At 41.8% G+C, this 22,097-nt stretch overlaps 1 protein-coding gene across 1 annotated transcript in view; it reads right to left on the bottom strand.

Annotated features, from left to right (window-relative positions):
• cacna1c (calcium channel, voltage-dependent, L type, alpha 1C subunit) overlaps positions 1-19,781 on the bottom strand; it is a 147,532-nt gene extending 127,751 nt beyond the window's left edge. The window contains exon 1 of the mRNA XM_044022299.1: positions 19,643-19,781. Within this exon, the coding sequence (XP_043878234.1) occupies positions 19,643-19,700 (58 nt within the window). The 5' untranslated portion in view covers positions 19,701-19,781. The remainder of the gene's footprint in view (positions 1-19,642) is intronic.
• Positions 19,782-22,097: the final 2,316 nt, after the last annotated feature.

Raw genomic sequence — 22,097 nt, 5'->3', positions numbered from 1 at the left:
CAGTCTGCCCTGCGCTCAAACGCTACAATCTGTGTGATAATCTGTGTTACTAGGGGTGTTAATCCCAGATTATGAACCATGATACCAATAATATCGCAATACAACGATTCTGTGAGCAAGGCATCACGATATCTGAACAAAACAAAATGTCCCTGAAAAGTTCAGGATTTCTCGATTTATTCACAACATAGAGAAGTCACTCCTATATTTTACACATCCAGCTACCTTCACACCCTCCGTTTTCTCCCTTCTGCTATCTCTTATTATTTCCTCCCCCCCGTGACCTCTCCCTGACCTCCATGGCTTCATCTTGCCATTTTGGCCGCCGTCGTGCCGCTTGGGTTTCTTTCCAACGTCATTTAATGTACTGACGTGTTCGAAGAAATGCTTTGTGTGTGCTGTTTGTTTGCATGCACTGGTGTGTCAGGGGCAGTTATAGGAAGCTTGGATGATTAACTCTGATCGCCACCAGATGCCTGACTTGGAGGCGGAGTCGAGCACACAAAGTTTAACACACACGGACAGACAGCGGAGCAGCACAGACGCACCAGAGTGACGGCAGCTGGATGAAAGCACCTAAAGAGTGATGTATATTATATATTATGTGCGTATACAATAGGGCTGCAACTAACAACTATTGTCATAATCGATTCATCTCAAATGTTTTAAAAGTATTCAGTTTTAATGATTTCTTATATTATATGGAGCAAATAAAGCAGACGCTATTCACATTTGAGAAGCTGAAGAATCAGAAAACTAGTTTTAATTCTTTAAAACAATAAAAAAAACACTCAAACAGATTATCAAAATAGTTGACGATTCATTTGATAAATGATTGGACAAGGCTCTGGTTCTGGAGAATGTACACACATATATATATATATATATATATATATATATATATATATATATATACATATGTATACATACACTTTAAGTAAAAGTAAAATGGATGTAGGTTTTATCTACTATGTTATGTTAGAAGTTGTCATATACATTATATACAGTGTGACTACAGTGAGACTACTGAACATTTGTGTATGCTTGTTTGTTTTTCAGCAGGAAATGCATCAAAGATGTGACTCACACATACAGTATATCCTGGTAGTTAAGTGTGTTATGCACACATTTTCCTCTAGTCAGTCACGATTCATGTTGTGAACTGGGTCACCACAGTTTGTTTTCTGTTAAAAAATAAAATAAAAAAAAGTGGGTCCCTGAGAAAATAAAGAAAAGTTTGGGAAACACTGCTGTAAAGTTAAGTCGCAGTGCTTAAGTGCTGAGTTTGCCACCTGAGTTTGAATTTGAGGACAAACAACACAAACGCGCGAGCGTAGACGACAGTCACGTTTCTCCAGAATGGCTGTCATGTGACCTCAGATCACAGCTTTGATTGGCCAGATGCAGCAGACGTTGGTTCCTCTCAGGAGTACTGTGCCGTATGTGTGTGTGTGTGTGTGTGTGTGAGTGAGAGAGAGAGAGAGAAGTAAAGAAGCTGACATTTATTTCACTTAACAGAGTGTAATGATTATATGAGCGCATGTCAAATACATGCATATGTGAGTGCTTGCCATGCATGCGTTGATTTGAAGCCCTCAATCAGTGATGTCTATCAGATTGGACTGTCAACGAGCAGCTGGCTCAGATTGTGAGAGCGACTGATGATGCCTGTCTGGACTGTCTGGCCTTGTTTGTCACAACAACTTGAATAATTACAGCAAAAACGGCTGTATATAACTTTTTTTATTTTTAGATATATATATACATCACCCTGAAGGCGTATATTGAAAGATATAATGCAATCTATGTATCACATAGTCCGTATATCAAGGAATAATGTGAGATAATGTGAGAGAATTAGCTTAATATTCAGAGCAATAACTAATAACTGATGTCCTTGTATCACCGGGTGAACTCTGGAATGCACATCCATCAAATTTTGCCGGCCACAATCTAAATTTAGAGCCATTTAAATAATTTAAGGCAGCGTTTAAAACACAGGTCAAGGCCTCAAGTCTCTGGCGAGTCCTCCATATGTCAAAAAATACAAGTAAATTAGCTCTGACCAGCAGCTCGCTTTAGTCACTCCTTATTCAACCTTTTACTGTGTGACTCAATCTCTTCCCCAGTTTTGGCAGAGACAGAAAAGGTTTTCACCACCAGAGGCACCAGGTTGACATTTTTTCTTCTTACAAATTGAGATTTTTATCAGGAAAATGAGTAATTCTTTCAAATGAATTCTCTTCTCCTGAACACGCCTACGCCTGTATGCAGTCTCAATGCTTCCTGGAACAGGACTTCCATTCATGGCCTGGTCTTCCTCAAAACCACCACACTTGTAGCTTATCACGAACGGTGTGATTGTTGCACTGAGTCTGACCCCTGCTGTGAGAGTCAACCATATTTAGGCATATTCAATTTCAGATCCCATGGTGAGGGTGCTTCAAAGACCATTACCCCCAACATTTTCAGACCCAGGTCCCAAATATAATAATGTACAGAACCATTCTACCGACTTCTTTAACATCTGTGCTCTAATCAATGGCAGAGCCACAACATATCCTCCTGCACAGTTAACACTCTGCAACCTGCTGTCAGATTGAGCAGTTATCACTGGTGATAATGAGCATTAGCATAGGTTCATGTGGAAAATGAACATGTATTACACTGTGGAGGCAGTGGGCCACGAAGAACCGGGTGAAGCCACGACAATAAAGGCGATTAACACGATTCCCCATTGCCAGTGGTTGGTTTGACGTTTGCTGTATGTACTGCGAATGAAGCAATGAGTCAACAACACAATTAGTGCAGGGATAACGTTACAGCCGCTATTAGTTTGTGTCTTTTACTTTGATTCCTTGATCAAACTCAACCCGCGAGGAAACAATTTCAAGTTGCAAAACAAAATTAAGATGAAGATGAATGTGTGTCTGGAAATGATGCCAGAATTTACATTAATGCTAAAATTCAATAGAGGAAGAAAAAATCGTGTGTATTCCCATTAATGTCGATTAGCCAAATGACCCAGGAATGAATATCAATTATACAGATTCCCTCTAGTAAATAATACATTTCAACCTGGCATCAAACTTTCTATGCTCCAGTGTGTAAGACAAGGGTCATGCAAAGCTACTAAATGCATAAGTCGCTCTTGTAGTGGGCTACACATGCTGCTCTGGACTCAGTGGAGAAATGGAGTTAGCTGTCTTAGAAAATCAGTCACAGTAAAAGGCACATTCGGGTATGTTAAACACACTGCGGCGGACACAGACAGAAAACAGCAGAGATGACCTACAACCAGGCACCTGATTGCCACAATTCATTGCCTTTTCCCTTCTAAATGGGAACATAATTAACAGAACTGACATCATGTTCATCAGAAAAGCTGAAAGCTGAGATTCAGGCTCATTTTGCCATAGACTTCTATTCAAGTTTATGGCAAAATGGTGGCTAACTGCTACTTCTGTCCTCCTTCATAGGCTTCAGCCTTTTTAATGTTCAGTCTACATACGATCCTGTAACTCCACCTGAGTACTTCTCCATTAACAGTGTGTGATCACAAATGATTTCAGCCGAGTCTGTTGTTGCACTGAGTGAAAGACGTCAAATATGGTGCATATGTGAGGTAATGAGAGGGCCGAGGAGTGCAACACATTTCCCAGTGTGAGTGTTAATATCCAGACGCTGGCAACTGGCATAGAATATTGATAGAGAACGGCCCGAGGCAGATCCCTGCTTCATTAGCAACGACGAGAGTAACGGAAACAGGGGAACTGGTAGCAAACGGGGAGGGAAGAGTGGAAAGGGAATTAAGGGGGGGGCTGGAAACGGCAAAGGAAGTAAACATGAGAGATTGTTGGTGAGCAGCAGGAGATAAAAAAAAATGGATACAGGTTGTTTCAAAGCCTGTGTGGGTTTCTAACAGCTTTCAGAAACCACTACTTAGTGCATGAGTGGCCATAAAGCTGTTCCAGTAACAAATAGAGAAGCTGTTATGTCACTCCTTCCTGACATGGTAGCTATTCATTATTTTTGAGCGACACGATCCTTTAAGGGGCCGTGCCATATTCTGACCTCCTCTGTTGATAGAGAACGAGCTATCAGGGCATCAAAACAGTGAATAATAGCAGATCACACAGAAGAACAACTCCCTCGCCCGCCTCCTTTTCTTTCTGTACCACCTTTTTCATCTAATCTCTCTCTCTCTCTCTCTCCCTCCTGCATCCTCATATCCTTCCTTCACTGTTCTGTTTGTTTAATGCGCTATTGCCATGGTAACCTGTCTGCCACGTTGAGGTCATGCCGTTAATCATCAACTTCATCACACCGCATGCACCCAGAAGACGATATGACATTTTACAGTGAGTGTGTGTGGTGCCGCAGTAAACACACTGACGTGTGTGTGTGTGTGTGTGAGTGACACGGCGTCATGAAGATAAGTCTGTGTTTTCATGTGCAAAACAAAAATATATGGGAACCTTTCAAGTCCTGCATCTCACACCCCTCTCACCCCTCTCTCTTTATATACATATATATATATGTGTGTGTGTGCATGTAGAGTAGCTTTTGGTTGACATGACAACAGACGGGCGACGTTCGTGCTTCCTGTTTTGATGACATCACTACGGGCACCATGCCAATCCCCCCCAAAAAAAATCCCATCATCTCCTCTTCTCCCTCTGTCAGACATTATTGATCTGGAATACAAAGCACAGATTTGAGCAGGAGATGAGCCAGAGTAAAGCGTGAAGAGGGGGAGAGCAACAAGAGACGAAAAGGACTGCAGAGGTAGAGAGAGATGGATAACGGGAGAGAAAGAGAGAGGAGGAATAGCCATAGTTACAATTCAACTACTGCCACGCCCACTTCTTGCCCTCCGTCTGCCGAAATAGAGTGAGCGTTCACCCTCATTTCCATCCTGCGTGACTTTGGCATAAAAACACAGGTGCACACGTGCAGAACCGTTTGTGCGTGGGGAGAAACGCAGACGTGGAGATGCTTTGCATTCTCTACACCGTCTGAGAGTCTGCTCATGTGCTCAAGAGGCCGAGAGACTTTCTTTAATGTATATATGACATGGCGCTCGTGAACGAGAGAAGGCAACTCAGTAAATAAACCTATGGTTTTTGGCCTCTATTTTGATTTTATGGCTGGAGAATTGTCAAAAACTGTTCACTGAGTGAGTGCTTCCATACGTTCACTTTCCATATCTAGCAGTTATTCAACCGTTTAGGAATCACGGTACTGAGAAGCTGACGTCACAAACGTGTGACGCGCCGGTGAATCTCGTCTGTGATTGGATGGTTGAATTTTCTAGATATCACAAAGAGTCTAGAAGTTACGGTAATAAGACGTATGCATGCATATAAGGTAACAGAAATGATTAGCATACTACAATAATATGCTCCGGTAATGTAGGTAATGTTCATTAGGTTAACACAGTTACAATCAAAGAAAGTTTGGCAGGTATTTGGTTACACATCAAAGTACAACCTGCATTGACTATTATGGAATCCATATCTCAATGTGGCATGAGAGAAACAGTGTACAGTTACTAAATTACATCATCGAAGAACCCTGAATTTCATTTAACCAGATTTCCAGATAATCCATTCAACACTACAATACAATAATTTGTTATTTTAAGAGTACAACATTTGCGGGAGCGAACCACAGAGAACACACAAGAATCACAAAATAGTTAAACCGGGCACTTTGCTCCTCTTTCTAGAGCTGGCTATAGATGCACATGTGGAGATGGAAACACACACACACACACACACACACTGTAGAAAGAGTCCTGTAACAAGCCTGTTTTAGCCATTATAACTGCAGAGTGTGAAAGTGAGTCTGGTCTTTTGGGAAGTGGACTGCTCTGTACAGAGCGCGTACACACACACACACACACACACACACAGTGTGGTCTATGGGGAAGTGGTCCATGGATCACACACACATCAGACTGGCCTAGATAGAGGATAAGCACACATGCACACACACACACACTCACACACACACACACACACACAAACCAGGCTCCTCTGTTTTACACACATACATAGTCAAGGACAATCTCTGGCCTATATAGTTGGGCTGTTTCATACCAGAACACCTCACCCCTGTTGTACAGTAATAAGAAAAGAGAGATGGAATGAAACAGAGGGAAACACATGAATGAAAAATACTGAGACAGTTTGAGGCAGAAAGGTAGAAAGCAAACGAGAGAAAGAGAGAAGGGAAAAACAAAATATAAAACAAATATAAAACAATGAAGGGAGGCCATGGAAGTGCAAAAGAGAGAGATAAAAGAGTCCAGCCCTGGTCACTATGGTAACCACTTTTGAAAAGAACAGAGCGTAACAAGGCAGAAATGTAGACGGGACAGAAATAAACACGCGGAACAGAACTGAACAGGACATCTAAGCACAGAACCGTGATTACAAATTCCTCATAGATGACGACCTTTGAGTTCTGTTAGCGTTAGCTACTGAGTCGACGGCGTCACCGATGCTTCGTCATGAAGTGAGGGACATGTCACGTCCCTCTGTGAGGTTTCTCTGCGTTATCACTGGAAAAACACACGCTTCATAACAGCTTAGAATCAGTTTACTGAGTTTATCCATTTACTTTGCACTGTGGGTAAAAACCACGGTCAGGGTTCTTAAAATAGGTTCGTGTCAGGTGAGTGTTTTTAGCATTAAAGTCAAATTAAAGGACGAAAAGTCCGGCTTTTATGGCATCTGCTTTAGTGTCTCCCTGTGAAACATAATAAAAAAGCTGGATGGCACAAACAAACACATCATGGAGGCTCCCAGGTATGATTACCTCCTCCTCCTCCTCCTCCTCCTCCTCCTCCATGGAAACAAAGCCAAGTCATAAACGATCAGTGCTGATGAGAACATCACAACACACCTACAGCGTTTGTTTTACAGCAGCACAATATTCAGAGATGGATTTTTGTCGATTTGATTGACGGGTTTTGTTTTGTCCGAACACGGATCTTCTTCACGTTAACAAAAGGATTTTCCTTCAGGTGTACTAAGTGTTTTGTTGTCTAGCTTGTTGGCAGTAACCCAGAGCTTCCGCTGAAAATTCCACTGTTAGTGAATGAAATCTGGGACAAGACAAGATCAGCAGCCGTTCACTCTCTTATGATGAAGTTTTATTCAGAGCAACCATAACTCATATATATATGTATGTGTATATAAAGAGTGGACTGGTGAAAAACTCTCCTAATAAAGCTTCAGGTCAGTTTTAGAAAGCAGAATCACACTGGTGTCCCCTCATACTGTATGTGCTTGATGCTTTATGATCTATTTTGCTCAAAATGGGAACATAACAAAAATTGCCATTTCGCTTTTTTTCTACCAACGAGACCTTAGTGAGTGAGACCATAAAATGTTTACGTTATAAATCAAGTGAGAAGTAGAAGCTCATTCTCCCCATAAAATTCCAATCCAGCGGCATTCTTTTTTTAAAGCCCGTGGAGTCACCCCCTAGTGACCGACTGCTCCTTCCATCCTACTTCCTAGACTTCGGCTACTTTCAGCTTTATGTACAGTCTATGGGTGCAACAGGGACAATAACAGTAAACTCAGCCTTCCCCAGGCGGCACAACAAGTCTCTGTTACCCACAATTCTTAGAAGCAATAAGTGATCTGACAAATATTGGCCCCAAAAACACACACACACACACAAACGCACAGAGAGTGTTCCCACTGCAGAAATGCATATCCACAAACACCTGAGGGCAAAAAACAACATTCAGACACAAATACTAACATTATTTCATAGTTTGTTCAGACTGAGAGAGAGATCTTGACTTTTTTGGGCATAAACACTGACCTTGTCAGGAGCAGTAGTCGTCATGGAGACCAAAACCTGGTCCTAATAAGGCAAACCCTCATTTCTAAGCATCTGGTTAAGTTCAGGGCTAAGATATGATGATATAAGGTTAGGGTTAGGCGTTAACTGGTTATGGTTGAGGTTAATAATAATAATGCTCTGTTTAGGCCAGGGGTCTACAACATGCGGCTCTGGGGCCACATGTGGCTCTTCAGCCCTTCCGGTGGCTCCTTTTAACTATGAAAAAAAAAGTTCTCTTATTTAGAGATCAAGGTGATAAATAAAAGTGTTTTAATGTTTTGTGCGTCACATCCAGTGTCTACGTCAAGCGTGATATTGAAAACCGACCCAAACTCGACAAAACCTGTCCATCTTTGGATCCACAGGTGGGTTTTCTCAAGCATGAACTACATACAATGCAAATATTGCTTCATTTATTTCTAATTGGGGTTACTTTTAATTTCCACAAACAATAGAAGGACTAGGGTCTACATAATTCTGTGTTTTAAGTACTGCTTTTTTTTGGTTGGCTATAAACAGCAATGAAATGTCTTCAACAAACAAACATTATTTTGTACATAGTACATCTGTATAAAAGACAGGTGTCATATTATCTTAATTCTATGGCTCAAAGGGGTTCTGTGGCTCCAGGTGAATTATATTTGGGGTGGAGAGGGCACAAAATGGCTCTTTTCATAGTAAAGGTTGTAGTCAATGCAGTGTCCTAAGAAGAATAGTAGTGCAAACCTGTGTGTGTGTGTGTGTAGGCCTACAGCGGCAGACTATCCATCCATGACAAATCCACCAGAGGCTCGACTAACAAGACTACTGTAAGTGTAAGCCTGATAAAAACACACGTCAGACAAAACTGTCTGACACAGGGAAACAATGTCCCGCACACACTACGTACGACTGCTAGGAAAGGCTGTAAACGTGTTTATAAGACGTAATAACGTTATGTAGAATTGGCGTGGTGGCATCTCTTATTCCCTGCTCGAGCACCCAGGGTAAACGTGGTGTATAATCTCCTCGGTGGTCATGTAAAACACTCTGCTGTTCATAAAAGTATTTATTATTCATGGTGCTTCGATATGAAGAGGGAAGAAAAAAACACTTAGAGCAACAGGACACAAACTCTAATCTTCCACATTCAATTAACCGCTTCACTGGTAAGTATGTTTAGTTGTTAGGAGCCATTTCTCCTTAAAGAGACAGGTCACTTTTATAGTACAGAAGCACAACATGTGACTGTGTGCGCAGGCACACACACACACACAATTCACATAGTCTGTATTTATATAGAGCTTTTATAGTCTTCACACTACAGTCTTTCATACCCATTCACACACTTCAACATGGGGTTAAGTGTCTTGCATGAGGACACACAAAGACTGGCAGAGCCAGGAATTGAACCCACAACCTTCCAGTTGAAAGAAAACTTGCCCGACCACAAAAACATGGCAAAAAAAGCAGACTGACGGGCAGAGGGAGAGAGAGAGGGAGGGAGAGATCCTGACAGCTCATGCTTGTGTGCCCATGTGTAACAGTGGTCAAAGTTCAGCATGACATGGCAGACAGCAGTCAGCTTTACACCCAGTGAAAGAATACAGTACAGTATGTTGAAATAAATAAACAACATAAATAAATGGCCCATTTAATAAAGGATTAGAAATAATAATGTATTAAAGGCTCTAAAAACCTTCTTCCTCAATTAGTGTCTTACTTTCACCACCGGGAGCTAACAAAAACACATGAATTACATCTGCTGTTGTGTTGTGTTGTGTTACTGGCATTGGGACTGAAGATGGAAATTAGCTTTGGCTACAATCTTGCACATTTTCATTTATATGTTCATGAATATGTACTGTTGCATTAGAAAAAATACATACATATATGTATATATATATATATATATATATATATATATATATATATATATATATATATATATATATATATATATATATATATATATATATATATATATATACATACATATACAGCAAAGGCCAGCAGCTGTCTGCAGAGGGAAAATATATTAAAGATCCACCGAATGGATTTTGGACACTGGTCAGCAGTAATATACAGACATGAACGGTCGTCAAAGGGGTCAAACTTGCAAAAGCAATATATTCAAAGACAAAAGGGTTGATACTTTTAAAGAGTTGGCAGTCAAACATGCTGCTGATTAAACTGTAAGTGCTTTATGGGGAACACCTGACTGAAAAAGTAATGCCAGGAAGCTAACTGTATATGTAATGACCTCCAAATACATCTATTATTTATACTCTTATTAAAGCTTAAATGAATAAATAAATGCTTACAATATTCCAGGATCAATTTTGCGAAGCAATTTGAAGTGGCTTTATAAACAGCCCTAGATGTAATTATAATTAATATCACATGAACATTTCTACTATTTACACAATCTAATTTAACTACACACAGTGTAGGCCAGCGGTTTCCACTATGGTTAAATGCATAAGACACTTAATGCATGATACACTCTACAAGACCCCTTTGAATCACATTAAACAGCAACACATTCAAGACACACAGTACGTGCCCAGTTTGCAGGTTCTCAGCAGCAGAACAATCAATACGCAGGGAGGTCGACTGGTGAAGTCTTAATCCATGACATGTTTCCGTTTAAAAGAAAGAGTGAAAAGGATTTCCAAAGAAATAAAGAGGGAGAGCGGCGCACGGTAATGGTCAAACTAAATTGAAAGCGAGCAGACAGAGACATTGAAGCGACCTTCATATCCGTGCTCCATCATCAACTTATATATGTTCGTAATGAATGCTTTATTCTCCACAAGACTTCTTTTAAACCCTCAGTTTCAAATTTATCAAATGTAAGACTTTTTAAGGATCCAGATTATACAGTACAATACAGGACTCTTATGGTGTGTTCGGTCCGGCACGGTACAGTACACATTTTTTTGCGTTTTTCAATAAGAACAGTACCAAAACAACTGGCCCCAACCGTTTTTTGGTACACTTCCTTTGCGGTACCAGAGCAATGGCAGGGTACGGTGGAGCTAGACCCACGACAGTCAGCTGATTGGGCGCCAGAAAAGCGTCACTCACTTATTCTCATACAAAACCTGTCACAAACCGAGCAGAAGGACAAAATAGCCGCTCCATCGTTGTCCTTGTGTTATTTGATGTTGTACAACATCACACTATGTATCTCCCTGATGCAGCCTTCGAGCACAGCACACGCCCCCCTGCCTACCAAGTAAAGGTACTGTTCTCAGATGAAAGCCTGACTGAGAACCTTACCATACCATACTGTACCAAACTACTTAGCCATAGAAGGCTCTTGCTGTTCTTGTAAGAGGATGAAACTGTGGGTTGTCCACTTCGCGCTGTGCGGGTGGGTTCTTTTGAGTGCTCACAACTTAAGAGTCTGAATTCTCTGTTGGGACAGTAAATGGTGTTTTTGTGGCTTGCTTTTTTTTCTGTGGTCAGATCTACAGCAAGCGCCTACTGGACTTTTACAGTAAATGCGATGAGATGAGACCATTTCATCCACAGGAAGAAAAATAAGTGCGGTCTCACTCCAGAGAAGCCATGAAATGGAATAATAATGCAAAATGGTGGGTGGGGCAAAGGGGACGAAAAGGAGGCAGAAGACAACAATTATCTACCAAAGGAGGACTGAAGTGACTTTGTCAAACAGAAAGAAAGAAGACAGCGGAGGGAAGATACTGTACATGACAAGGCATAAATAATATAAACTGCATAAAACTCTTGCCACTTTTCATCCATCAGGTTCTACTAGAGAAACACACGCATACACGGACATGCAGGGTTTGTTTACGGAGCATCATAGCCTCCAAACACACATATAGCTCTCCTGAGAGAGGTCACAGGGGTCATGTGTCACATGCACATGTACATCTTAAATATTTAACAGGTTTCTTTACATCCACGGGATGCACTGACATCGTTTTGGTTTTAATGGTTCCTTATGCAAAGTATATAGGACATTATGACATCCTCGTGACACTGGTGAACCAAATAAAGGTAACAATAATGAATATAATGAAATAATAATAATAATAATAATAGTCTTGTCATCCTACATGGGAGGAGCCATAAATGAGTTACTACCCTTTGAAACCCACAGTTGTTTTATAACATTACATACTAGATTCTTTTTATGGGAATATTGTAACAAGTTAACATTAAAAATCATAGTGAGTCCGTTCCCTTTAATTTGAGAATTACTGAAGAAGATTAATAATGAGAGACAGACAATATGTGGTTTAAAAGGAGAAGGGTGAATATGAGCAATAAAAGAGAGGATGCTAAAGGTCTGGAGCCATTATTTCCACTTGTGGCTTCAGCCAGATCAATAAAATGTGTGTGTGTGTGTGTGTGTGTGTGTGTACACTGCCTTCCATTCACTTGGAAGCTCAACCAAAGCTTTAACTTCACAATATGTAATATTTATACATTAAAAACATCTAAAAACACGTTTCCAACACTTTAAATCCACAGAAATGTGTGGATGATGCCATCCAGCTGTCCAGATTCCAGAGCAAATATTCGGTAATACTAGCGTCGTGTCTTTTGTTTTTCATTATCATTGTGTGCATTTGTCACTAATGGATCATGACTATACTCTTTTGCCATGTGTAAACTAAAGCTCTCCCTGTAAACAACAACGTCCGTGATCCCACCCTGCTACCTGATGTCACCAAACCAGGTCTTTTGTTATCTTTTGAGTGATCTCTAGCCGCAGGAATTACATACTGTGCCTCACAAACGAGGTTCTACCTCAACAGGTCCAGGCTCTACTGGTCCTGAGAAAGTCCGTGTTTTTAACCAGAAAAGGAACACACACACACACACACACACAATGCTGCCAGCATCGCTGTACCATCCCACCAGAAATGAAAACGGAGGCCTGATAGCTGTGGAGCAGAGGAAAGCCTCTGGATAGATTTCCAATACACAACCAGAAGCTTAAGAAAGACAGAGTCACAGATAATCCTCCCTCTTTTTCCTCCTCCTTGTGTGCTCCCTCCAATCTCTCCCTTTAGTCCACTCTTCTCATTCTGTCTCTTCATATCATCCTTTTACTCGTCGGCTCCATCTTTTCTCTCCTCTCACCTGTATTTTGCGACCACATCCTTCTGTTTCTGTTTTCATCTTATAGTATCTCCTTTAGCCTGTCCCCCCTCCTCTCTCTCTCCCTCCAAACATGCGTGTTCTTTGTCTCTCAGATGGTGTGTTTTTGTTTTTTTTACGTTAAGAGCAGCTGTTGTTGAGTCACATCCTTAACATAAAGCTGTAAAACACGCCGAGGTGCTGATATAAAACTTCTTTAACGCCGACTGGCCTTTAATCACTCATCACATCCTCTGCTACAGCTGCTGTACTCAACACTGTGACTAATACCGCTGTAAACACGTACACTGTGACTACTGTATACTGAGAGCTCATATATATGTAGTACACTCACTTAAACAGCACGAGCCCTGAGATGTAAAGACAAGATTCCCAGCATTCCCGGCTTGTGGCCCCTTAAAAAGTAGCCATCATTTGGTTATTAAGCTTAATAAATCAAATTATTAAGCTGCATTATGGATGTTAAATGATCCAGAATTATCCTTACTAAGTACTTGAATCCATACTATTTTTGAGTGCTTATATGAATGTGATATTTTTGGTCTGTCCTCGCCTGGGATACAATCTCTTTTGACCTTTAAAGCAAAAGACTAAAAAAAAAGAAGAAAACAAAAGGTATTAAAGACTAACTATAAAAACATTATGGATAGTGAAAGGAATCAATGTTAGGTTAAGAATAAGGTTACAGATGCGGATTTCTTAGTTGGTGAAATATCACATTGTCTGTGAAGGGAAGTACTAAAAAAAAGTATCTTTTTCACCATCCAAATTGTCAGTAATAAAAATCATTTTCTGGGAGCAACAACTGGTGTGTGGACATGTTTTGCTACTTTTGTTGGTTCTGTCTTGCACCCAGTGTTTATTGAAATCGGATATGTCTGCGCACACTTGCACAAGTGCTCAAATAAAAGTATTACAAGCTAAAAAGAAAAAGGGCCTTACATCTCCAAAAGCAACTGAATAACTATATAGTGCCCACCTCCTTAAAACAGCTAGTAAATCAACAACTACAAACACCAGCTTTTACCTCTGATAAAAGCAGGAGGAGACGGTGAAAAATGGCAAAGTTGAAGCTATTTCTTAAACTAAGAGTCTCCTCTTCACTGCAAATAACCATTACTGAAAAAAAGACACAAACAGAAATGGACAGACACAACAATGTTGGACTAAAGTGGGTCATGTTTGACTGCACCACACCAGCAAGGTTGCGTTTTTATTGCCGAGGATAAAGAAAGAGTGTGTCCAATTGTGTTTGCTGCCCCAAAAAAGTCCATCCTAAAACACGTCTCACACACAAGCCTGGCCGTAGATCCGTCTTATGACAATCACCGAGGTTAACGGCGTGATTAGAAAAGGCACTGGACTCTCGCAGGCAGGTTTAACAAACACTCATCATAACAAAGAATTCATGATTGGACAGAAAGTCAATCAACCGCAGTAGCTCGGGAATGTAAACCACACAGACATGTGCTACATGATTAGACAGCAATGTGTTTTTCATCATTTTGACAGAACGCCTTTCAAGTCGCAGATGAAAACCGCCACGCAACCTCACCACAGTCGCCCCAACGACCAGTTTTTTCAATCGGCTTCGGCTTGGCACGCACAAACTCCAAATACTGTGATATCGAGCAACAACTGGATTGATTAGAGGTAGATTGGCGCTAAATTGCCCAGATTTCCATTTAAGTCGAGGATGGTGATAGATGATTTAGATTTGCTTGCTTAACTGTTTCCCTGCCCCTAGTGTGGATTCTAATTAAAGCATGTTTGAAGGAAATACTTGATGAGGTGCTGCCTGTGTTTGAGGACAGCAACCACTTTGCCACCTGCTGCTGATTTATCCATTTAAAAGAATTGCTGCTTTGATTGGATTCTCTTACAATCGTTGACTTTCGCTGCAAGAAAACTACATCTACCCTCAAGTCCTCAAATCCAGATTAATGTTATTACATGTTTTTTGGCTACACATGCAACTATATGCCATTTTAATTGAATCTGTAAATACAGAGCCAATATTGAAGTGAAGCTTGACATTTTAAAAGCTGTGTGTAACAAATGTATTTAGTCATTAAATAACCATCACATGTCATCGGAGATTAAGGAAATACTGGCTTCACTGATAACAATGGTGCCTACAATTTATAGCCTATAAATACTGTTTGTTTATGTGGTGGAAAATGCATATACGTACAGCTCCGTATAGATAGACTGGATCTCTCTGGAGACAAAGGGGGAAAGGGTGCTTTCCAAAATTTCGATTGCTCTTGCCAAATATCTTACATATCGCCCTTTTAAGGAATTATATTGCAAAACAATTGCAGACACATGGCGTCCTCGTCCACAGGCCAGGCAACAGAGAGCTGACACACTGTACGAGGTGAATAGATTACATGTCATTTGTCATTTGACGGAATAGATCCGTGTGGTTTGTTGCAACATGTCTTTTGAGGTGGCTTCAATGGAATCAATGAGTGTTATCAAGTCAAGTCATTAGAGTGAGGTGATTTGGCAGACGGCCAGCACCCTTGGGTAACCATCGGAAACCAATTAATATTCCTAACAGAGGTATCATGTCTCTGGCACAGTGCCCACAGGGAGAATAATCTCACTGATTACACTGCTGAACACCGCTGCTCAGATCTGTGTTTGTGTCAGTGTTTGTGTGTGTGTGTGTACTTTCAGCATTTCCATATGCATGCAGTAGATGCTACAGGTGTGAGTTTGTTGCACACCAGTTACAAATACATGTTTGTGTGTGTGTGTGCGCGCTGTATTTGTGGCCTCTTAAGAACATTTTCTGGCATAAACACTGACCTTGTCAAGGCCAGCAGTCCTCATGGAGACCAAAACCTGGCCCTAATGAGGCGGTTAAGTTGAAGTGGTTAAGTTTAGGGCTTAGGTTAGGTTACGGTTAGGCATTAACTGATTATGGTTATGATTAGAGATGACGCTTTGTTTGGGCTGTCCAAATGAATGGATGTCAGAAACCTGTGTGTTATTGCTCGTGTGTATGTTTCCATTTGAAAAGAAAAGAAAAGAAAGAAAGAAAAGCTCATTAAGTGAACATTAGCATTGAGTGCAATCATGTGGAACATCAGCTTGGTTTGAATTATAGAGCAGATATAAAGGTTGTAATTGACAATGAAGAGAAAATCAGACACCGGTGTCAAAGCTGGTGTTTGGTATCAGTATCAGGGACTGAAACATTATTAGATATCATCTGTTCTATTTGTCCGTGTAGGACTTTTTGTCCCCGGATCCCTGAAGGAATAATTTGTCTTGTTTTGGCTCCACTGACAGCGTGAAGCAAGGTCGGGGTCAGATACAGAGCAGCATCTAACAGGATGATAGAGGTTTCATTGTTTTGGCAAACACTTGCTATTGTGAGGTAGAGGTAGACTGAGTTGCAAGGATGGATAACATTTAAATTATAGGAAACTCATCAGGTTATAATAGCCACTTCTCCACTGCCCTTAAAGCTGTAGAGTGGAACAATAATAATAATAATGTCTGTTACATTCAAAACATGATCAAATCGGGTCACCCCATGAGGCAAAGGGCCCATTGCGTTCATATTGACTAGAACTCAGGTAACATCAGCACAGTTTGTAGGATTACAATGTCCAGTGTTGTGATGTTTGAAAAGAAAGTAAATCTGAGAAGTAAACTGAATACAGTGATATTTACAATCAGTGATATCTCAGGGTCAAGCCCTGTCTTTGCCTCAGTAGCTGTCATGTAACTGTCAACAGACCAATGAAAAAATGAACTGTCCGTGGTGCTGAAACCACCACCCAAGTAGTTTCCTCGTGTGATGCATTTGATAGAAATCCCAAGGCAGTTTGGCTTAGGTGTCTCGCAAGCTCTAACAATGAAATGGGGGTTAAAAAGAAAATGTTTATCAGACACACTTGACTCAACTTGATATAATGTACACACCTGACCCACAGGTGTGTACATTATTTCACCACTCCTGGCACATAAATGGGCAAATGCTGTGCATCCATGAGCCTCATCTGGTGTTTTGTTGTGTTGTCCTGCAGCCCTGTCTCTGTGATCTCACTGAGCTACCATGCTTTCTACAGTCACATTTGAACTCATTCATTATTAAGCATTTAGGACCAGACCAGCCACCTACAAGAGGGCAGTAATAAGGTAAGACGGATCATGTCATGCAGTGTTTACAGGACCACCCAATTATTTGGAAAAGGAAGAAACACCAACTCACGACTTGCAGATTTAGGTTTTGTTGAGCATTTTCCTTATATTTATCTGAGCTTCTCAGTGGCAGACAGCGGCGATAAACAGATTTTTCAACTCTGATATGATGATGATATTCATTATTTCTTTAAGCATCTGGGATATTTCTGGGAGGTTTATTTTCATGGGACAGTAGATTTGGGGGAAACACCAACATGCAGTTTTTCTGACATGATTGTGACTTGATTTGGAGCGTCATCACAAATGCTTCATTTAACAAAAATGAAATTGAAAACGATGACTCGTTTTTATAATAAGAAGAAAATAAATTGACATAATGGTAATTTCTACCGACTACAAACACACAGTCTGGTCACCATGACTTCACAGGACACTACATTGACTTACATTCATTTCCTGGAATCTATCCTCTATCCTTAACCATAAATACTACTGGCCTAACCTCAACTTTAACCATACAATATGTCTTCACCTTAAAATGAAGTAATTTACGTTCAGGGGACTTGCTTTTTCTCCCCATAAGGAAGACAAGTCCCCATAATGTGACTGTGTAAACAGATTTAGGTCCCCATGAGGTAACATGAGTAATACCTGGAACAGATAGAGAGAGAGAGAGGGAGAGAGAGAGAGAGGTTCATGCAGCTATCCTTTTAAGGACATGCATTGCCTCCCATTCATTTGCACAGCCTAAACAAAGCGTTATCCCTGACCTTAACCATAACCTGTTAATGTTCTAATCCTAACATTAACTTCACCACAATTCAAATATTAGCCCTAAACTACACTATCTCCTCAGACATGAGGTGCCTCATTAGGACCAGGTTTTGGTCTCCTACTGGTCTATAATGTTTTTGGACTACTGGTCCTGACTCAGAAAAAGAGTACACACACACACACACACACACACACACCTGGCCTTCATGGTGATGTTTAAGCTGTCAGTATACAGTGGTAGCTGGTTGAACATGATAGCAGGTACTAGGATCTGCAGGTTTAAGCCTATGATTAGTTGCTCCCCGGAAACAAACTGTTGGTGGATGTGTCTCGCTGCGACACACGCACACACACTCTTGCACAGCCTACAAACACACACACACACACACACACACCCCTCTCCTCATCCCCTGTTGCTATGGAACCTGTCGCCAAGGCAGAGAGGTATGTGGTTGTGGTGGAAGTGGTGGATGAAGGCGACGACAGCGACGGTGACGATGATGATGGTGGTTATGAGGATGATAATAGTGATCGCATAAATATCCCCCTTCGCAGAATTGCAGGACCCGGTTGGCCATGAACGAAGACATACTGGGCTTTGCTCTCTGCAACGTGGGTGGAAGGAGCGACGCGTAATACTGCGCAATGCAAACAGACCCTTTCCTCACCGTACAACAGAGACCGCAGCCCCGGATCTGCAAAGCACTCTCTGTGTGTGTGTGTGTGTGTGTGCACTCTGGTCGCTTTTGTAAACACTTATAAAGTCGTCAGTCGTCGGACTTCGTGTCGTGTCTTGTGCGAAACAACCCGCAGTCCTTCCAAAACTGCCATCCCCCCCGAAAATAGCTCACAGTCGTCAACCCAATTCTCAGCAGACACATGAGTCCTGCAGGCCCTCTCCTCCTGCCACCTGTCATCCCTGTGTCGTTTCTCTCTGGCGCGTTGCTCTTAAAAAAACACCAGCTGGCAATATATCACGACAAAGTTGCATTCAAACCTGACAGATTCGACTATTGATTATAGGGGAAGTGATAGGTTAATGGTGGTCGGGTGCGCGTAAAAGCGTGCGCTGTTCAATTTCTTGCCCCCTGTGTGTTTATTTCAGGACACGCAGCCTCTAACATACATGTGCACTTTGGTTTAATCCCCTCACTGAAACGCTTCTGCCAAAGAATTTGTCCGCGCACATGTGATTTTTGCAACACTTTGCGCTGGAAATGTCTTGGCTCTGTTGGCTCAACATGACCACTGCCCACCCAGTGTGCCACACTTCTCCCGTGGGCAGGCCTGTCAAACCCACAAGCGTGGACTTAACCACAGCAAGAAAAAAAAAAAGAATTATAACAGGCCCCATCATCATCATCACATCATCACCACCATCATCATCCATATCTGTGGAGCTGCAGCCTTGTGTTTGCGCGATTATGGCACAAGTTCAGTACATGCAGCAATAAGTGCACTTCAATAAGGGAAACGATCAAACAAACAGAGTCAAAGTGGAGGAAAGAAACCAACATCTGTCCATCTGTTGAAAACCACAGGGAGCCGTACCCTCCTCCCTCCACCGCCTCCTCTTTCCCCATCCCATCCCCATTTCGGGATCATCATACCTCTCTTACACTCCCCTCCCTCCCTCCCTCCTTCCCTCTCCCCTGTGCCCACTTACAAGATATTTGTCACCTCGAAATAAAAATAATGAAACACACGCATCACATACCTTGATGGTTCTCAAGGGTGTCCTCCGGGATGTACATGTTTTTGCTTTCATTTACCATAAATGTAGTCCGGCGTTATCCCTATAGGTGAATGAAGGAGAAGGAGCACAAAAAAAAGCTGGAGAGGAAATAACAAGAGGGGAAAAAAGCCCCCCCCACAAAATAAAGAAATTTAAAAAGGGGGGAGAGAGGAGAACTGTCTGGCACGGACAGTTTTTTGGGGTTATCCGTTTTTTATGGGGAGGGTTTCTTCGGATGGAGTGAATATTACCTAATCCCCATGATGGAGGTGAAGGCGAGAATAAAGAGGGAGCTTTCGGCGGAACCGGTTTGGAAAACGGACCGGTGCATCCCTCGGTACATCCGGGCCCTAGGCGAGAAACATGAGACCAGCACCGCGTTCAATTCAATTCACACCTCTCTCTTTCTTTCTTCCTCTCCCTCTCGCCTTTGCTTTCTTTCTTTTCTTTCTTTCTTCCCCCTCTCCTTCGCTTGTTGCGTTTTACAGAAAGGTTTCTCCCCCCCCCAAAAAAAATATATTACAAAGCACGGGCGCTGTCAGTGGCGGTGGCGATGGAAGTGCGCAAAAGACGCATTCGTGCGCATCTTCAGCAGCGTGTCAAAATGTGAGCGGAGGATGATGAAGGAGAGGAGATAGATGTGGTGGAGGGAGAGAAGGAGGAGGAAGAGGAGAGGAGAAACATTGGGGAATGAGAAGAGTGTAAATATTCCATCACGGGTAGCGCGGGGTTAAATCTCCCGATGGGCTTTCGGTTATTCCACGAATCTACAGCAGAGTCCCCCCAAAAAACAGAAGGCAGGCCGTCCCGTCTCATCCGGAGACTGGTTTCTCAGTCCTGATCCAGTCTATGATGGTCCGGCGCTGTCAGTCTGTCTGTCTGCCTGTCTGCTTACTTGTCTGTCTGTCAGTTTGTCTGCCTGTGTCTCACTGATCGGGAGTTGGAGCTCTCTCTCTTCCTGTGCTGCCCCTGCAGCTCAGCTCTGCAGTGATACAGAGAGAGAGAGAGCGAGCGAGAGAGAGAGAGCGAGAGAGAGAGAGAGAGAGAGAGAGAGAGACCCCTCCCCGTGCATGTAGACGCTTTGACTGTTTCCAGATGTGTGTGTGTGTGTGTGTGTGTGTGTTTGCCAGTGAGAAAGGAGGGAGGGAGACTGCACAGGCAACAGTGGAGAACAGGCGGCTGGTATCCAGATGATGATGATGATGATGATGGTGGTGGTGGTGAGGACAAAGATGATGATGTTAATGAAGAGTGTGTTTGTTTGTGTGTCTTTATTAGGTTATGAAGACAACATTTGGTTCAAAACTATCATTGTGGGGACATTTTAGTGGGACCTCACAACTTCAGAGAGTGTTCTAGGGTTAAAAGTTGGCTTTACTCTTGGAATTTAGGTAAAAGTTATGATTAGGGTTGTGCTACCTGTGTGTACATGTCTATATTAGGTTCTTAGGACAATGTTGGGTTCAAAACTATCATTGTGGGGACATTTTAGCAGGACCTCACAACTTAAAGGGTGTTTCTTGGGTTAAAAGTTGGCTTTACACTTGGAATTTAGGTTAAATTTGGGATTAGGGTTGTGTTACCTGTGTGTACATGTCTTTATTAGGTCGTGAGGACAAAATGTGGTTCACTGTGGGGACATTTCGACGTTGTGAGGACATTAAATGAGCAACTTCAATGAGCCATTGGAGGGTTAAGACTTGGTTGTAGGGTTATGGTTAGAATTAGGTCTAGGTCTTGAGATGGTGATGTGGTTGGTGTTGTGTATTTTTAGTGTCCTTACAGGAGCATACAAGTATTGTTGGTGAAATCAACGCGGTGTTGTGTTGTGATAATGTTGAGATGCTGTGCTCCATGATCTGGCTGAGGTCAATAAACAGTTAACGTTGCGTAATCAGTGTCAGTGTCGTTGATTAGTAACAGTTAGGGTACGGGGCTAGGGAATGAACTGTTAGGCATTAACTAGTTTTGATTATTGTTCGGGATAAAGCTTTAGCTGACTGTCCAAATGAACAGAAGTCAATACAGCGTGTGGGAGGAGGACTCAAATAAAGATCTTAAAGGAGGCAGGAAAAAGCCAGAAAAAAGAAAGAAAAAAAAAAACACGGTTGCCAAAATCATGTGCGTTTGCGACAGCAAGCACGTTTAAATAAAAAGAGAAAATGTGACAATTTGTGAGCATGCGTGCGTGCGTGTGTGTGTGTGTGTGTGTGTTTGATAATGATCCATAGCGAGCTGCACTGGCTCTGTAGGAAGAAACAGAGATCAGAGCTGATGTACCTACTGTACATCTGATTTGCCCCTAGTAGTTCCTTCACATCTGGACTCCTTTAGCCTCATTCTTTTCTTTGGCCACGACTGTGTTTACACACACACTAAATATCTGCTTTTTCAACTCTTTTATGACTGAGGCTCTGATCCTTTCATGACTCTCCTA

The sequence above is a fragment of the Solea senegalensis genome, linkage group LG3 (assembly GCF_019176455.1).
Source record: "Solea senegalensis isolate Sse05_10M linkage group LG3, IFAPA_SoseM_1, whole genome shotgun sequence".
Lineage (NCBI taxonomy): Eukaryota > Metazoa > Chordata > Actinopteri > Pleuronectiformes > Soleidae > Solea > Solea senegalensis.
The sequence above is the reverse complement of the archived record's forward strand: the minus strand, read 5'-3'. Positions and strand labels throughout refer to the sequence as shown.